Here is an 18,418-nt window from a genome sequence, read left to right as displayed (position 1 = left end):
GTGCAAAGCATCAAACAGAGATTACAAAAAGTAGGTTCAGCAAGAAATACTTTGTTTGATAAAATGTATTACCTTTATATTCTTTTGGACCGTGTGAGTAAATGATGACAGAATTGTCATTTTTGGTTGGGTGAACTATAACTTAAATAATTTGTTTTCTTAATTGTATTTTTATTACTATGAAAATATTCAATTATTTCTTTAATGAAATGATACTCTTAAGTAATAAACTAGAACTGCCAGTTGGTGATGGTAAATGTCTTCAGGTCATTTATTCATTCGATTCGTTCAAATGTCTGATTGATTCAGGAGTGAAGTAAATGGTTCTTTATGAATGGTTCATTGAATCATTAGGCTTGTTCGACTTGAAGCGGATCATCACCATCAGACCGACCGGTGTGTGAGATCAAAGAAACGCAAGATCATAGCAGACGACTCCTTGTGCTTTTGAATCGCTCTCTCGATTCTTTGATGTCATGTGAGACAAATTTTCAAATGTGCATTCAGCCCCATATCTTGAATTTTAGGGATATTTTCTTGGCCCCATCAAACAGTAAGTTGTTGCCCTGCCTCATATTAGTCATCAATCAACTGTATGAAATGACAGATGATCCACATAGGTGTGGAGCGGAGCATTATTTTTCTCCATAATTAATTAATCTAATTAACCCATCAAATTACCAGCCCTAATTATTATGTATTGTATTGGTATACAGTCTTAATTCTCCCTTTCACAAATAAAGGCCTTAAAAAAAGTCTTGCATCGAAGCAGAAAGTCTTAAATTCATAGTCATGGCAGTAAATGTTGCATGCATGCACTGCAAAAAATAACATTAAAAGTGAACATAATGAAGTGATGCTTGAAACAAGAACACACATCTGTCAATGATGAACGAAATGCTTGTTTTCCTTTTGAATTATTTATTAGCCCATAGGCAGATTTTTGTTCTTATTTTAAATTCAATTTCCCCCACTTTTTATTTGAAGTTGTTTTGCTTCTGAAATAAATGTATCTGCTGGAAAACGAGATGAAAAATATGCAGGAAGAACAGCACGTGTTACACTGTGATCAGAATGTACAGTAAAAGTTATTTTCATATTCTGGTTAAGCTATTTTGGGGGGTATAATTCATTTAAAAAGTAATTTAAATTTGCCATCATAAAACATGCAGAATCATTATATTACCGAGATATACAGAAATATTACATTTATATTTTATTATTATCATCATGAAAGTAAAACAATGTATTTAATATTAAGAAACGCATGTATTTTGCTTTAAAGATGTTCCGATATTTGTACTGGACGACAGGAAAAAAATACTGCTTTGGAAAGCGATTTTTGCAGTGTGAATATTCAGAAATGATTTCAGCTTCACTGAAAGCCACTGGCATTCTGCGGTATGTCAGCGCTCTAGTTAAACTCAATATGAACCCATTTAGATATTTTGTCTTAAGGCAATCCACAATGACTGTAATCAGGCAATGCATTCTAGTGCTCAGCACATTGGGATAATTGTAACTCCCTGTTTCTCAGGGAGAGACTGTACATGTGTGATAAAACAGAATTTAATTCGGTTGCAAAATTTGTTCTTATTAGTCAAGAAATATTGCCTTGAGAAATTTCTAATTATGTAAATGTCTGTAAGTTGGCGTTTGGGGAAGAACATTTTAACAATGTATTTTCACCTTTGTTTAGCAAGGTCTTATTGAATGGGATATTAAATGAAGCTGCCATGTAAAACTGTGTGTGTGTGTGTGTGTGTGTGTGTGTAGGTATGGCAAGTTCCTAAAGCTTTTGAGAGAAGATTCAGAGCAGGATCTGTGTCTTCTGCTCAAGCACTGTCAGGAGTTCCTCTCTCAACAACGAGTCAGTGTCACTTCTGAGCTCTGTATCCTTCTCATTACACTTTATAATATTAATCAAGCGAAAATTCAGACGTTACATGGGTCTGTGCACAATATTCTAATTTGCTGTAGACCACGTATTGATTTATGTTAATGTGGATGAATCATAATGATCAGCTGAATGCCATTTTAAATGTTTTCCTTTATAGACAAAAGTTTAGTATCAGATATGCATTAGTCAAATAGTAGCTCCAAAATCTACCCCCATCCACTGATAGGACACATTTTCTGTTTTCAGTGATTTATTTATTTTTTAAATTTTGAATAATTAGCCCAAAACATAATTGCATACGCAAGCCATTAAAAAAAAAAAAAAAGTATGAATGTATAAATGTCACTCACTTGAGATCATTGACTTTTATGTCTAAATACTTTTTGGGCAGTATTTTGCCATCGTAGCTGTTGGAGAAAATAGGTCAGCCTCTAGAATGTATTGAAGATTCCTTGACCCGACTGTCAGCCTGTTTTCAGGGTGGATATCCTGGTCACGATTGGTTTGCCGCCTCAGTTTTTCTGCTCATGCATGGCGACGTGGGTCGTTCTCTGAGTCTGCTCTTGCGCTTCTCCCGTCTGCTGCCGTCTGCCTTCCTGTGGCCCCCAAGACTGCACAGCTCTGTGAGTTACAGCCGTTTCATTTCTCTCTTTCTTCTCATTCATGTCAACCTTTAGTACATGCTGGGGTAGCTGTCATCAAAAGAACCCTGGAAAAAAAAAAACATCTGTTTTTAACATTGCAAATAATAAATGATGTTTCTTGAGCAGCAAATCCTTCATTCTGAAGGTTCATGTCACACTGAAGTCTTTATAAGTTGTTTTAAATTGTAATAATATTCCACAATATTGCAGTTTTTACTCTATTTTTGATTAAAGCCGTCTTGCTGTGTTTTGGGTGAACTATTCCTTTAAATGTCTTGCACTTAGCCCAGGTTGCAATTTTGTACTACTTTTAACAGCTGCATCCCTCTCATGTTTACTAATGTTCTGAATTTATATTATGCACATGCTTGTGTAGCTCTCATATCCATGTGCCGTAAACAAAACTCAGCATTTTGACCTGCATTATCATTCTAATCTCCATTTGCAGAAAAGTTAATACTGGGAGGAAATGCTGGATATCATGATATTACTGGGGCAATAGTCATTACAGTGGTTACCATAAAATTTGGATGGAGCAATCTCTCTCTCTCTCTCTCTCTCTCTCTCTCTTGGAACAGCGGATAGTAAACAGAGCTCAGTTAATAGAGTTTCAGCTGTAAAAGTATGTGCGGGATATGATAATGCACACACACGAGTTTGTCTGATTACAGTTCTGTATTTCTGTGCTGTCAGCGTGGCCATGCATGTAAATCATTTAGCTGAGAGACAATGATGACAATCAGGAAAAAGAGAAGACGCAGCCCTCACATTTGTCTCAGTCCTCTCGTGGTCCTAATGGTCGAGTCATTAGCATGTGTGGTGTTCTGTTGTTTTCCATGGTGGCCAGATCTCTTAAAGGAACAGTTCTGTCATTATTTTCTTTTAATCCAGAAATGGGCAGAAAGCATCATAAAAGTGGTTTTGTGTTTATGTTCGAATCTGATGAAGCGATATCATTGCTTTGTGTCAAGAACAGACTAAAATAGTCATTATTTACTGAAGATCTTGCCCTTTACAGATTTCTCAAATTTAACTTGCACTTCATGATCAGTCATGACACGTAAGAACTAATGCAGGAGCATAATGTCACTCCATCTTGCGCAATGCATCTTCATACTTTAATGGATTTTTTTTTTTCATGTTTTTAGGTACATCTCCCTATAGAGATCGCTCAGTCGGGCATTCATCCCATCTACTCTTGCACTGCTCATTACGTCGAAATGTTGCTCAAGGCCGAGGTTCCTCTGGTTTTTTCTGCCTTCAGGATGTCTGGCTTCACTCCCTCTCAGGTGCTGTGTTTTAAGTTCTTCATTTTAAAATACTTCACACCAATCATCTCTGTTGGTAAACAACCAAGCAGACTTGCCAGTGCCAACATGCATTTTGTGTAGCAGATCTGTTTTTTTTGTGTTCCAGAACAGCAACCTTCTTCCCAAATCTGTAAAGAGAAGAGTTTATCAATACATTGTCCAGAAAAAAAGAAGATTTAAGGTTTACATTTAATCAAAGCATTGGCAAAAAAAAAAAAGAAGACAAATAATGTTCAACAGCATGTCCTGTATTTAAGATAATCATATGTTACTTCATCACAAACCTCTGTGGTAGTTAAATCACTGATGGTGTGAATCGTGATCGCTCAGTGAAGGAGTGCAACACTGCCAGGGTAGGAATATAAAAATACAAGGATATTCTGCTTTGACCTGACTGACTGGCAATCTTCATAGACACATTCAGTGATTACGCAACACTGTGCTTTCTCTGGGGTTTATATGCATGATCTCAAATCTCTGCCTCAAGTCTTCTGTCTGATTGAGTCAGATATGACCTTTTTCTAGCAGTCAAGGACAAATATATTGAAGAGTAACTGTGTTTTCTGCATTTAGTTTATTTATATATTTTGATGCTTTATCCTTTGAACACTTTCAGTAGGCCTGGATCTTGTATAAATCCTCTGACATGACTAAAAACGTATTTCTCTATGTGCCTGAAATTCACTACTGTTGTTAGATTGAAAGATGCTTTTAGTAGCTACATATATATATATATATATATATATATATATATATATATATATATATATATATATATATATATATATATATATAAAAATAGGAACAAATGAATTACCAAATTAAATTACCAAAACACACACATACTCATAGACCCATCTAAAAATATAAAAATACCTGAGCAACATGTTTTTCTTCTTCTTTCTTCTTCTTTTATTGTATTGTAAAACAGAGGATGTAAGATTTATTATTTTATTTCACATGAGTTTATGAGAGACAACTACTTGAACAATGGGGGGAAAAAGTCTCTTTATATGATACATAAATGTGACCATCTGTTTAAAAATAAACATGACAATCCATGACAGAAGTTGTGACGGGAAAATGATTTATACCAGACCGAAGTATTGATCTGGTAAGGGCTGCAGTCGATATATGATTGAAGGTCATCAGTGTGGGATCTTTTACACAGCAGTATAATGCACAAAAACACTCTGCAGTTGCTACAAAAATACGTAAAGTTCTAAAACTTTAACTAGTTTTGAATGGGCAGAAACCGAAGGAAAGAAGATTTTCTGTTTTAAATTGAGTGTCACCTCCATCATAGAGGGCGTCCGTGTCTGTGCACTCGGGGAGAGTGTTTCGAATTCTAGACAAAGCAGGAAGAGTGTCTGAAAGAGAGACGCCGATGCTGTATAAATTGCCTGCTGGAGTTGTCTGAATGTACAGGAGGCATGTACGTGTGGCAGAACTGGAACCCCATCTACAATACCCCAGAATAATTGAACAGCTTCTAAGGGAGGATTATATGACCTGAACTTAGTTCACTGCCACAGAAACAAAACAGAAATGCATCAAGCCTGTAGATGAAAGGGATTTCTGAATTATGATTTAAGAGACTTGATTTTTTATATATATATATATATATATATATTATGTCTGATCTCAAGAAACATTTTTCCTGTTATTCATACAAAGTAATTTCTTGTCTTGTTTTCCCGTGAAAATACTATTATAAGCAGAAACTACGTAATTTTGTTAGATTTATATTTAAAACAAGATGGAAGTCAAAAATAAACTTTGGTTCTCATCAGGGCTCAAAATACAGTTATGACATTAATATTATTACAATTTAAAATAGCAGTTTTCTTTGTAATATATTTTAAGTGTTACTTATTTATTTTATGGTAAGGCTGAATTTTCAGGAGCCATTATTCCAGGATGCTTCAGAAATCATTCTAATATTCTGATTTGCAGCTCAGGAAATATTTCTTATTATTACCATCAATTTTGATGCCCTTCTGCTTTAGATTGTTAGGTTTACTCTTTTATGTTTCATGTTGTATTTATACAATGTTATGCTCAGTATTCTTTGATAAACAGCATTTATTTTAAGCATTTACTTTTGTATCAATATTAATGTCTTCATTGACACTCAGATTGAATGCACCTTTGCTGAATAAAATGGAATATATCAAAAAAGCATATACACTTAAGAAAGTGATGCAATGATTTGGTTTTTGGTTTATTATGGCTCTTAACAAGTAATAGACCGCATCAGACCTCGAGGGCATCATGTTAGTGTTCGATACTCAGAAGTTTTTGATCTCTCATTTTATTTTTCCAACATCTCGTATCGATTGATTTAAAACATTCATGGTGCAAACGTTGCTACTTTTCTGTCTCTCTCTCTCTTTTCCTCACTCTTTTTGTCCTTCCACCTGTTATGCAGATCTGTATTCAGTGGCTTGGCCAGTGCTTCTGGAACTACCTGGACTGGTCTGAGATCTGTCATTATGTAGCCACATGCGTCATCATGGGACCAGATTACCAGGTGTACTTGTGTGTCTCTGCCCTCCGTCACCTGCAGCAGGATATTCTGCAGCACACACAGACACAGGACCTGCAGGTCTTTCTTAAGGTGCAGTATAACTTTTTAAAATGAAAATATATAATTTACTCATCCTCAGTCCAAACAGGTATGACTATCTTCTGTGGAACACAAAAGAGATGTTCAGCTGAATGTTCACACTGCTCATTTAATGAAAGTGGAGGAGGATCTGGGACAGTCAAGCTCCAAAAAGGATAAAAAGGCACCATATAAACTCATAAAAGAGCCCTATAGAGGAAAGTAAGTTTATTTTGAAAGACATGAGGGTGAGTAAATAGTGATAGAATTTTCATTTTTGCCTGAACTAGTCCTTTAAGGTGAGAAAATCCTGAGCCGGTGTGGTTTTAAAGGATACAAGCGTGTCTGCAGTAAATCAGATTAAACACTCTTGTCCTTGTTTCACCCTTAAAAGTTTCAACTTTTCAGTCTTTGTTTGTGCATCGGCGTACCCTGTACAATAGTGAAAGCATTTCAGACAATCCCTGAAAGGTTTCTGAGGATTTGTACATATACAAGATTACAAAACCTATCTGTATTTCATCTAAATTAAAGATCTGGAAGGAAATTACTCGTGACAATCGCTCCCGATGTCACTCTGAAGCTGAATGCTAGAGTAAATGTACAATGAATCCATTTTGGATGATTCAACACTGCAGAAATCAAACCCAACTAAAGTCATTCTTTGTTTGCAGGATTTCAAAAGCAATTGTCTGTCACTGCCGAATATCTCCAACACTTTGAAAACCATGACACAGTCTGGCTAGTGAGTTCAAAGCATCCTGCAGAACCATTTTAGGCCTTTTCTCTTTGTTTGTATCAGTAACAATAGGCAGGGGGAAAGTTTTAATGCCTTTAGATAATGGGTACTTGTAATTAAAATGTCATTTTTAGTGTTTAATTTTAAACACACCAGTGTGCAGCCATTTTCTAGTTTTGAATAGCTTTGTGGGCAAATTTTCTAGGGAAACATCTGGACTTTTCACAGTTTTGCTTCCTAAAGGCTCTGTGGTTTTATGTAGTTGTTTTGCTACTCCACAGCCCCCCCCCCCCCCCCTTCCTTCATGTCATTTCAAATTTCAGTTTTTGTTCTTCTACACATTACAAAATTTGATATTTAGCAGAATCTCCAAGCTGCTTTTTGACATACAAAAAAAGCCCAAAATGTAATATTCAAATTTCATCACACCAGGTTTGACATAAGGGATACTAAGCACCTCTGGTACTGATGTATCTAATTTTGTGTTCCTTGAAAGTAAGAAATTCTTTCAAGTTTGGACTGGCTTGAAGGTGAATTCATCTGTTCATGATCTTTATTTTTCTTTAGTTTACTTTTTTCACATATTGTCAGTTATTATCTGACTATATTCAGCTGTACTGTATATAAATGCTTTGTATTAAAATGTATGGCATAATCTAGCTTTCATCAGCAGTGGAGAAAAGTTTTTGTAATAGACTTTTCCAGTCATTAGTTTTTTGTTTGCTCTTATCTATTTTGTTTGTGATTGTCATACCAACTGCTGTGGTCTGCGGTTATATCACAAAACTTCTTACACTGCAGGCGTATTTTATTTAATGCAGCAAACTCATAAAGATTTATTATCCTTTCTCTCATTTTCATCCATTCACCATGAGCCGAAGTGTCCTTCTGTAACTTAAGGCATGGCTTTAGGACTTGCATTCGCTGACTCATCGTAAACCAAATGTAATTCATTTGACTTTGTCTAAACAATATTATTTATCCCTAGCTAAATGTCAGAATATATTAGGCAGTGCATTGTTTATTTAGTACCAGAATGTGTAGCCCCATCTCACATAGCACCTCTTGTTTCATTAATATATGCCATTTGTTACTATAGGCAGTGAGATTTGGCACAATATTTTTAATGTGTAAAACCTTGCGTGATTTCATTCAGCAGTACACAATTTTCAGGGTGATTTTAGCCACTCTGTGTGCAGGATAATCTGCTTGAAACAGATTGAGCGCAATCTATTCTAAAGCTGTTATAAACCTGTTCTACCTCTTTACCACAAACCGGCTCTCTCAAGCGCTGCTCATCAAATCTGTGCTTCTTTTGCCCACTTGCAGGAGGAGCCAATCCACGGCTTCAGGGTGAGTAATTACCTGGAGTACATGGAGGGGCTGGAACGCAACTACAGATCCATGGTGCTCTCGGACATGAGGAGCATCTTACCAAGGAGCAGCTAGAAGCAAATAGACCACCGAAGATCAGCAGGGACTGAAAGTGCTTGTGGTACAGAATAATACTGAAAATGTTGCAATGATTTTATAACACAACATGCTCTATGTGAAGAGAACACTGTTTTATCAAACACATTGTGAATATATCCCACTTGCATTTACTCCCTTTGATAAAGTATTCTCACTCAGGGAATCATAAATATAAGAACACAAACTCTTCAAAGCCATATTGCCACTCAGTGGGATGCATAAAGCATAGTAAATAAATAAGTGCAGGAAATCGGTCAAAATTGATGTGCGAAAAGGATGATAAAGCAAACCTTTCTACATACCATAAGCATTATCAAACTTCCCTCCACACCAAAAAAAAAAAGTGTTACATTTTGTTTTTGCTAAATTATTATATATATTAGGCTTATATGTGGGTGCATATATAATTTCACATTAGTCTACTTTTCCTTTTAGCCTTTTGTGCCTAAAGTACAATTTTCCTGTCCTAGGCTAATTACTGGACTGAAATAATTTAATTGTTTATTAATCTTTTCCTCGAACAAACTTCTGACAGCATATGTAATTTTGTATCTACAGTCCTGCTTGTAACTTCACTGTTGATGTTGGAATATGACACGATTATGTCAATGCTATTAATCATTGTAAAATCTTTAGGATGTATATGTATTTCTTTTACCCAAGAACTCAGTGGGCTCACATTGTAAAGTCTGATAAATAGCATTCATAGAGGGCAGACACATTTAGCTTTGTTCTGTAGTTTTCACTGGCAAATTCCAGTCATTTTAATAAGAATCCACATGATTGGTGTTTTACATGTGGGCAAATGTTGGTCACATGAGTCCGCAATCACCAACAAAAAGCTGCTTGACTTCTGTATGAGCTGTGCTTCATACATTGATTCAATAGATAACGCACTTTTTTGTCCCAAATTTCAATAATGCTGACCCCATGTATAGGTGCACAAGTTGTTTTCCAGTCTCAGTCTGTTTTATGACATCAGTAAATAAGGAAAAAATCTAAGCTTTTGATGCTTGATTGCTGTCTTAATAGACAATCAAACATGAAGTGAATGTGATATGTATACAATGACTTGACGCAGTGTTGTTGTGTAGTGTGTGTTGGATTTTTTATTTTTTTAAGTTATATATTTACATCTGCAGTCTCTTATTCCCATCCTAAGGAAGCTGTATAGAGAGGCGGTATCACTTTGACAGGCCGTCATTAGCACATAGATGCAATCTCTTACCCTCGCCATCTGTAACTCACACAGTGAATAAGGAATTAGATCATTAGAGAGGTGTCTTTCTCCTTCACAAGAACTGCTAAATATTGCATACTGTTTACTCAGTAGGAGGCAGAAGCAGTTATAATTTTAAGTTGTAAAAAGTTCCCTCAGAGTGCATATTTTTTACTTACTTTCTCCATTGCATTACATTTTTTTTTTAAGGATCACCCGTAAACTAATGTGTTTATGCTCAGATAAACAAAAAAAGAATCTGTTGATTTTCATCTTTGTGTAATCATAACGAGCTGTATGTTAATCAGGTTAATGATTTAATGACTGATTGTTGGCCAACAATCATTTGGAAAGATGTGTGTGTCTTGTGTTGGCTCGTTGTAAATTGACAATACAAGGCTTTTGTGACGTGGATGTTAATGATGTATCTGCAGACCAAAGTGGTAGGATAATTAGAAAAGGCTAATTATGGGTAATTAAACTGATTAACTGATAATTAAGACCCCATCTGTATCTGTATTAGGCTTGAGGAGTTGCATTAACTTGACTTCCTCTGGTAAATATGCTTTCTTATTCTCCTTCACATTAATTATCTCCCTCCCTTATGACTGCCAAAACCCATCTTTGTGAAGAATCTGCTTGACGAATGGGAGAAAGTCATACGAAAGTGAGCATTACTGCCCCTTACTTACTCTGAAAAGCACTTTAAAGTAATAAGAAGCGTGCAGGGTATTAAGGGCCGTTTACACCAAGGACGAGAACAAAAGTTTTAATAATTGTCCTCATTCTGTAAAATGACAAAGAATAACTACATCTTTGGAATCAATTTTGGAACACTTTTTTTTTTCAGCTGATGTACGATAAAAACATTGACAGCCACTCAATCCACTCAACTCAAGCATTTACAGTGGCAACGACAAAATTTCAGTGTACGCTTATAATAAAATTTTTTATTGTGCATTAGCGTTGACACTAACAACTAACTCTAAAGGCCCATTCACACCAAGGATGATAGGTATAAACATAACAATAAATAAATACAGTTAAAAATTAATCATCAATATTAAAGAATAGTGAAACCCACACCTTTCAGAATCACTTTCAGAACGATTTCTTTCCAGCTGATGAATAATAAAAACTGTGACACCCAATCAGAATCCATCCTGCTATAACGAGCTTAAAGGGGGAGTGAAATGCTCGTTTTCACTCAATATCCTGTTAATCTTGAGTACCTATAGAGTAGTACTGCATCCTTCATAACTCCAAAAAGTCTTTAGTTTTATTATATTCATAAGAGAAAGATAGTCTGTACCGTTTTTCCCGGAAAAACACGACCGGTTGGAGGCGTGACGTGTGGGCAGAGCTAAAGAATCACGAGCGCCAGTAAGCTTTTGCGTTGAGAGCGTTTGGAAGCTGTGACTTTACCGTGAGGAAAAAAACATCCAAAACAAACCATGGCTAACAGTCAGATTCAGCCGTATATTTATGATCCAGAATCAGATCCAGAGGCTGAAATTTAACAAGAGCAGCATCAGCAACGACGACTCTATGTGGTATGTACTGAAACTGTATATATTTGCTTAGCGGTTTTGGAAAATGACTAAGTTCCACTTTATGTCATCTTTTTTTTTTTTAAGCTGTACATGTGGAAAGTACAGTTTGATGACAACATCGCATGTTGTTTACTTGATGTGCTTACGCGCCGATAGCTAAGTTAACAACACAGAGATATTTTAAGCAGTTTTACTTACCGCCTGCGGTTCCAACACACGATCGTGACCCTTTTTTGTTGGGACTGCATTATCCTTAAGAAATAAACGATGTGCAAATCCGGCGTCAAACTGGGCCTTGTTTGTAAAACAAGTATCTTCGAAATGCAGGGAACAAACAAAAACACTTGCACAACTCCGTTGATGCTCTGTAAAAATAAACTCCATCCACTGGTCCCTTAATGCTGTTTTTTGTTTGGTAATCTGTGCAGGGTTGTCTTGCCCTGGCAACCAAAAACACACTTCTTTTGTGACAATTCGGCCTCTCGCTCTGATCAGTGAATGTCTGTGCTCTGCTATACGGGAGCGCGCGCTCTTCCGGCAGAAGTGCCCTTAGGACCCATATCAGGAAATTCCGCTCCATCTAACGTCACACAGACCCATACTCGAAAAAAACTTTCTGAAACTTGTGACAAACCGGAAGAGGTATTTTTGGAACAAAAATACTCCTACAAACGTGAAACTTAATTTTTTAAACTTTGTCCATGTTTAGCATGGGAATCCAACTCTTTAATGGTGTAAAGAACTCCGTATGCATGAAATAGCATTTCACCCCCCCCCCCCCCCATCCTGAGTGTGTGCAAAAAATAAACAGATATCGGTGACTGGTCTATATGCTAATATAGGTATCTTTATAGTTATTGTTCTTGGTGTGAACGGATCTTAAAGATTACTATAAACATATAGTTCTAAGAATCGTTCCAAATATTTAAGAATAGCAGAGTCAACACTACAGCTATAATGATAAATGCACAGAGAAACGATGTTGTTGGAATCACTTTCAGAATGATTTTTTTCCAGCTGATCAATGATCAGAATCAATCCTGCTATAATGATCTCAAATTTAAAGCAACTGACGAGCGTGCACTTAAACCAACAATGTCGTTCACTGGTGTGGATGCTAATTTCGTTATATTAATAATTATCGTTCTTGGTGTGAATGGGGCTTAAGATTTTAATAACTGTATTTTCTGACTGATTGTTTATATCTCAACATATAGTTAAAGATGCAGTTCTGTCAGTAGTATTTTATTCAAATAAATGTTAGTCATACTTATTGCTGTAATTTTTGCTAACTGTCCAGTATTGAATTTGTCCTGTACTTCAGGTGAAGCTCATGACGGTTGTTCTTTAGCACTGATGTTCAAGTGTCAGTCATTGGATATCTGCTTACTTTGTATTGATGGACACAATCAATCTGAGGGTCTTTGAAGAAGATATCACAAGCATTAGCCATCTCTATTAAACTCCAGAATCTCAAGGGGTGAGGGGATGAATCCATTTCTCTCTGTATCAATTCCAATCTGGACTGATTAGCGTGTGATTAGAATGAATGACTTTAATGCTCCCTGTCCGCTTATGCAAAGCCCAGTATAGAATCAACGATAGGTCAGCTAAATGGATGAGATGGTAGAAGTCAATTCTTGGTCCTTTTGGGATAGAATAGGCTTATGGATCAGGCTCAAACTAAAACAGTTAAAATCTACAGACTTTGTGCAAAAAAGTAAAACTCTTTTATGTTCAAAGTAGGCACTGAAGAAAGGAAGCGAAGAGGAGGAGACGAGAGGCAGAAGAAGATTACCACTCGAGCGAAACCCATCCATTCCCTGTCAGAAGAAGCCAATAATTTATAACACACATTATGTATTGTACACACGCTTCCTCAGTCATGCTGGAGCGCTGCTTTCATCACACACCATCAATACCACCCTTTTGAATCGTATCGCGGTTCTGCAGTAGCATAACATTGTCCTCTGGCTCCTTTCCTGATGTATTTGTAGACTCTTCTTTTCAGATATTCTCTTTTCGCTGTGATCTAAACCCATAATGACATCATCAGCACAAATTTCCCCTCAGGCCCACCTGACGAGACCATCGGGTTAATTGCAAAAAGTCTCATTAGCGTTATCATACAGGCAGCCATTTGAATTACCAGAAACACAATACTTACCAGAGCACAGAAGGAGTCCAATGAATCGAATATGAGAGTGTGATGATCAACTAGTGCAGATAACCCAGGCAAAAAAAAAAAAAAAACGGTATTATTCTTGAATGTCTCTGTCTTTTCGAACCACAGGAACAGAGATTGAAGATAGTGTTTGAGTGAAGCTATCACAGCACAAGTGCATGTCAGAGCCAAGAATACGCAACTGAGGTGAGAGCGTTCCATTCTGTCTGCTGTCACACACTGTACCATTCATATCTATCTAGCTATCTATTTGAGTTGAGTTCAGTCATTCTTAAGCGTGAGAAGGATAAACGAGAGTCTGTGACCAGTAGAATCTATCAAGCTGGTCCAACTGGTTAGATTAATTATTTCAAGAATATTAGATACTGTAGTTTCTGCTGTTTTGGATTCATCATCGGAAACCAAAAATCAGTTACATTTTTCATCAGTCTTTATGATAATGTACTAATTCGTTGATACTTTTAGACACATTTTTCTTTTCAGTTAGCTTGAGGTCAAACTGGTATCCCACCACTTAACTGTGAAAAGGAAACAAAATCAATTTCAGTACAAAGAACAAGCCAAATGGAATTGTGGGTGTTGAAAAAAATCTGTACTGTCACATTGCGTGGACAGCTGAGAGATTTTTTTTTTCATTGTCTCCTGCCTCCTTTATTAGTGTGATGTGCCCATTATATTGGTCTTGATTTTACATAATGTATTGACACCTGTGTAGCGCATAAACAAGCGGCACAAACTGATGAAGCCATTTAATGGTGATGTGAGTTGGCATCTTTCCTTGCAAAAGTTCATTTCGTTCCTGCAGATGGGAGTTCAGTCAAAACACACACAGGTGTTACTGAGTGTGTTTTGCAGTAGATGGATCTGTTGTCTGATTGCTTTTTGCCTAGAATAACCCGTTGCATATTAATATACAGTATACCATTCTCTGGACTACAAAACAGGGGGAAAATGTGACTGGATCTTCCTGCCACAATTTGATAGTGCTTGAAGGTGTCGTTTCTACGTTATTGCTTATTGGCCCATATCAAAAGTGCCCACCCCCAAGACCTCATATCAACAATATATAGTTAAAAATAAACATGAGTGCTTAGAGACAGCATCCAAGGAAAGATAAGTGATGGGTGTAAATTTGTATGCCAGCAGCTTCTGTGGCTTTCTCCACTGAGCAGAACAAACAAGCTTCTGCTTAATGCTTTTCATTTATCAATACAGCACCATCAGCAGACAAGCAACAATCTCAATGGAGTGCTTGAGCTCTGAAACATTAATGACAGGCATCACCGCAGAAAGGTCTGAGACATGGCAGAGCTGCTAACAGAGATCTTCGGGATCAGACTGACAATTAACCCTGGTAACTGCACACACATCTACACTCCAGTAGTCATTTCAGTCTTCTGGAATGAGACAAAGTCTTCTTGGTTTTGATTTTAGTCCAGTTTAAAGCTTTTTATACTATCAAGCAGACACTGATTCTATAATTCTTTCTTATGTTTATCTTCATACATTAAAACCAAGTTGAACAATTTATAGAAAACAATAACAGCAATACAGTATCAATATTTTCTGTTTCTACTTCATTACCACTAACTGTTGTTCTGCTATTATTATGAATAGTCAACTCCTTTTCAGATCATTAGTCAGCAAATTGGCTGTAGACAGTGCAAAGTGTCATGAATGGTCAGAGGCGTTACAGATTTCACCAAGCTGAGTCATCGTTGCTAATATCAACTCAAGAGTTCAAGTTCATTTGGAATCTAAAATCATGTCAAGTGAGTTAGTTGTTAACTTGGTAATTGGTCCATTTGAACCGATTTGACATTTTTTCTAGCTGATTTGCAGATTGCTATTATTTTTCTACACGCTATAAGAATACGGTTAGATCTATAAACTTTGGTGAGAGAGAGGCCGTTGTTCCATTTTCTCAGAAGGATGTCTGTGATGAAAATACACTTCTAAATTCTTACAAATGGCCTCCTTGGTTATTTGTGACCGGCGTTGTTGTTTATTTCCTGTTGTTGGTGCCACGATACTAAATCATCTGCGGTTATGAAATCCTTGGGATATAATCATCAGAGCATTCTTTCAGATTAGAGCTGTGACTCAAAGAGCAATTTACTCTTAGTAAAAACTTGAGTAGACCTATAGCCTTGTACTACTGAAGCAGAAAAGACTAGATGGGAAAAGATTGTGGGATATTAGCCGCCAGATGTGCTAAGTATAAAACCTGAAATACATCAAATATGAAACTGTCATACATTCTCTAAACTGATGCATCTTTTCATTCCCTCAGCAGTTGGAAGTGATGATGGTTATGAGATTCAGAACTATGGTGCTTCGGGGGACAATGACAGTTGTTCTGCAACTTTCAGGTACAACGAGGCCTTGAAATAGATTCAACATGAGTTTAACCTTCAGAGACCTAAGTATTTATACTGATAATATGTTTCATTTTTGATGGCCACGTTTTATGCATATTTTGTTTTGGGGTGAATTATTCAAAAACGGTGCACAACATTGCAATACTGCATTTTTAAAGTTGAAAAATATGTTGGTTAACCTGTATTTAGTGAAAAATAGGTTTTAGTTAATAGCTTACAAGTGCTGTAATTATGCTTTGATGGGTCTTTAGGGTTAATGGTGGTTTTGAGGAATTTCTTACTTCGATTGCTCAATACATTCTGTGAGGCTGCCGCTTTAGAGATATTTTTGCATTTAACATGACCCCTTTAAACAGATCTGTTGGTGTCAGCTGTGAAACAACACCAGACAGCGCTGATGTCTGACACTCAAAGAGTTTTTGGTTGTTGTTATTCTTTATGTTTTTGTGCTTTCCTCTGCACCATTGCCAGAGCTGTTCCACCCAAAAGTTGTTCTAATTTGTTATTCCAAGCATGCATTGCTTGTTCCCCCAAAAAGTGTTTGGACACTGAAGCCACAGAATGTCTCATGCATTATTTTAATAGTTCAGAGAAAAGTTCTATCATCCACCTTGTTTTATATTTTCATATTTAATGCGATACAATTCAGACATTTTGATGTGTGGCTTAAATATTCAAGTGCATTTTGGGGTCACTATATATCCTCAATAAAGAAGCCCTTTAAAGTTCACTAGACTCTTTTCTCATTGATCATGAAGGGCTTACTTTGATAACAGAAGCCATTTCTAGCATTTTATGAATTATGGTCCAATATCCAAAAGCGCAAGATAAATGACCGTATAATCTGAAATGTAATCAAAATGTGTCCATCATCGAATAAAATACTAAGCAGGAATAGCCCATTCAAAGCACACTTTCCTTTTGTCCTCTTAATCACATTTCATGAAACATAATCATCAGTCATTTTCAGACAATACTTATTCATGGTGAAAATACATGAAATCTGTAATAATTGACATACATTTTGGTGCCAGCAGCACAAACCTTGGAAGGCCTGGAAAGGTCAGAGCGGGACACAGATTATTTCGGTGTTAATTAGTGACATGCCCCAGTGGCTGCACAAGCTGTGTTCAGAGTTTCAATGAGCTTTCATTAGCACAGCAACAGGAAATGCACACGCACACATGCACATTTCACAGAACAGGATTCTAACCAGGCCTGTCTGTACGGAAACTGTGTCTGCGGAATTCTGCTGTGCTTTGTTTTGATGAATTTGAAAATGCATTTTAATACTTTTACCATATTTAAATCCATTAAATATTTTTGTGTCATCATGCATCCAGGTGTTGTTGGTTCGTATGGACAGTTTGCCCTTCTGGTAGATGCTGTAACTGTCAGGTGCTGTAATTTTATTTCTATAAAGCGGTTTTTATTTTAGTTTTAGTTAGTACATTTTTTCAAATTAATTGAATATATAGATTATATAACTTTTCATATTTCTTCTTTTAATGGTTCGATTCACAGAGAATTAAATGAACTGAATGCATTGTAAGTTGTTCCTGCAGCTCTCTCCGGGTATGATAGACATCTCTGCATCAGTCAATGGACTGTTTAAATAAGACTATAGTTACAGTTAATGCCCTGTAGACAAAAAACTTTTAAAAGTTAAACGTAACTAAAGACCATAAGTCTATATGACGTATTGAGCTGACTTTTCATCTCTCGCAGCCTCATTTGTGTTTGCATCTAAGTAAATATCGACTCTGAAAAAAAAGGTGTATCGGTACTAACTTCAGTAAAGTGTTTTGTGTAGAAGCCCTTTTTATCATAGACTCCAGAAGTGATCCTCAAGTTTAACCTTAAAGGAAATGACACAGATGGCAATCTCAGAGAATTTCAGTCTGCGACGGGGAAGCAAAATAGAAGCTTTATAATTGGACTCATTTAAATAATGCATTCAATGCACAAATTTGCATTTGCACAATATGAGTAATTACTGAGAAAGGTGTGTGGATCATAATTTCAGTCCTTCCTGCTGAATGTCACGCTCTCACCTCGAGGTGAAACACTCATTGAGACGCAAACCCATGTAAGCACTTGTTTCGTACAGAGCTTTTCTTTATCTTGTTAGATCAATAATTATGCCCTTGCAGACGCTCGCACATTCATGGCTGAATTCTCAAGGTCTCAGTTGCACAGTAAAAGCCCATATGCTTGGAGAGCGCCTAATGAGGGTCTTTCAGTCATATTTTTCAATGTTGCACGCAGTATGATGGTTGACTGCAATCTGAAAAGTAATTACGCTGCCGAGAGCCAGAATATGTATTTGTGCAGAGACGGCTTGCTAAACTAAGAGTCAAAAATCACTATTTGATATATTTAAATATGGTTCAATAAATCTTTGAT

The 18,418-nt window shown here is 36.5% G+C and overlaps 1 protein-coding gene across 2 annotated transcripts in view; it reads left to right on the top strand.

Moving 5' to 3' along the window:
• Positions 1-10,301, top strand: part of tbc1d32 (TBC1 domain family, member 32) — a 34,360-nt gene extending 24,059 nt beyond the window's left edge. For both annotated transcript variants that reach the window (XM_026290653.1, XM_026290654.1), the window contains exons 30-34: positions 1,777-1,892; positions 2,369-2,523; positions 3,693-3,833; positions 6,286-6,474; positions 8,531-10,301. In XM_026290653.1, coding sequence (XP_026146438.1) covers positions 1,777-1,892; positions 2,369-2,523; positions 3,693-3,833; positions 6,286-6,474; positions 8,531-8,650 — 721 coding nt within the window. In that variant the 3' untranslated portion in view covers positions 8,651-10,301. The remainder of the gene's footprint in view (positions 1-1,776; positions 1,893-2,368; positions 2,524-3,692; positions 3,834-6,285; positions 6,475-8,530) is intronic.
• The last annotated feature ends 8,117 nt before the right edge of the window (positions 10,302-18,418 follow it).

Source organism: Carassius auratus, chromosome 20 (genome assembly GCF_003368295.1).
Source record: "Carassius auratus strain Wakin chromosome 20, ASM336829v1, whole genome shotgun sequence".
In the NCBI taxonomy this organism is placed as follows: domain Eukaryota; kingdom Metazoa; phylum Chordata; class Actinopteri; order Cypriniformes; family Cyprinidae; genus Carassius; species Carassius auratus.
Note: the sequence above shows the minus strand (reverse complement) of the source record. Positions and strands in the feature narration are given on the sequence as shown.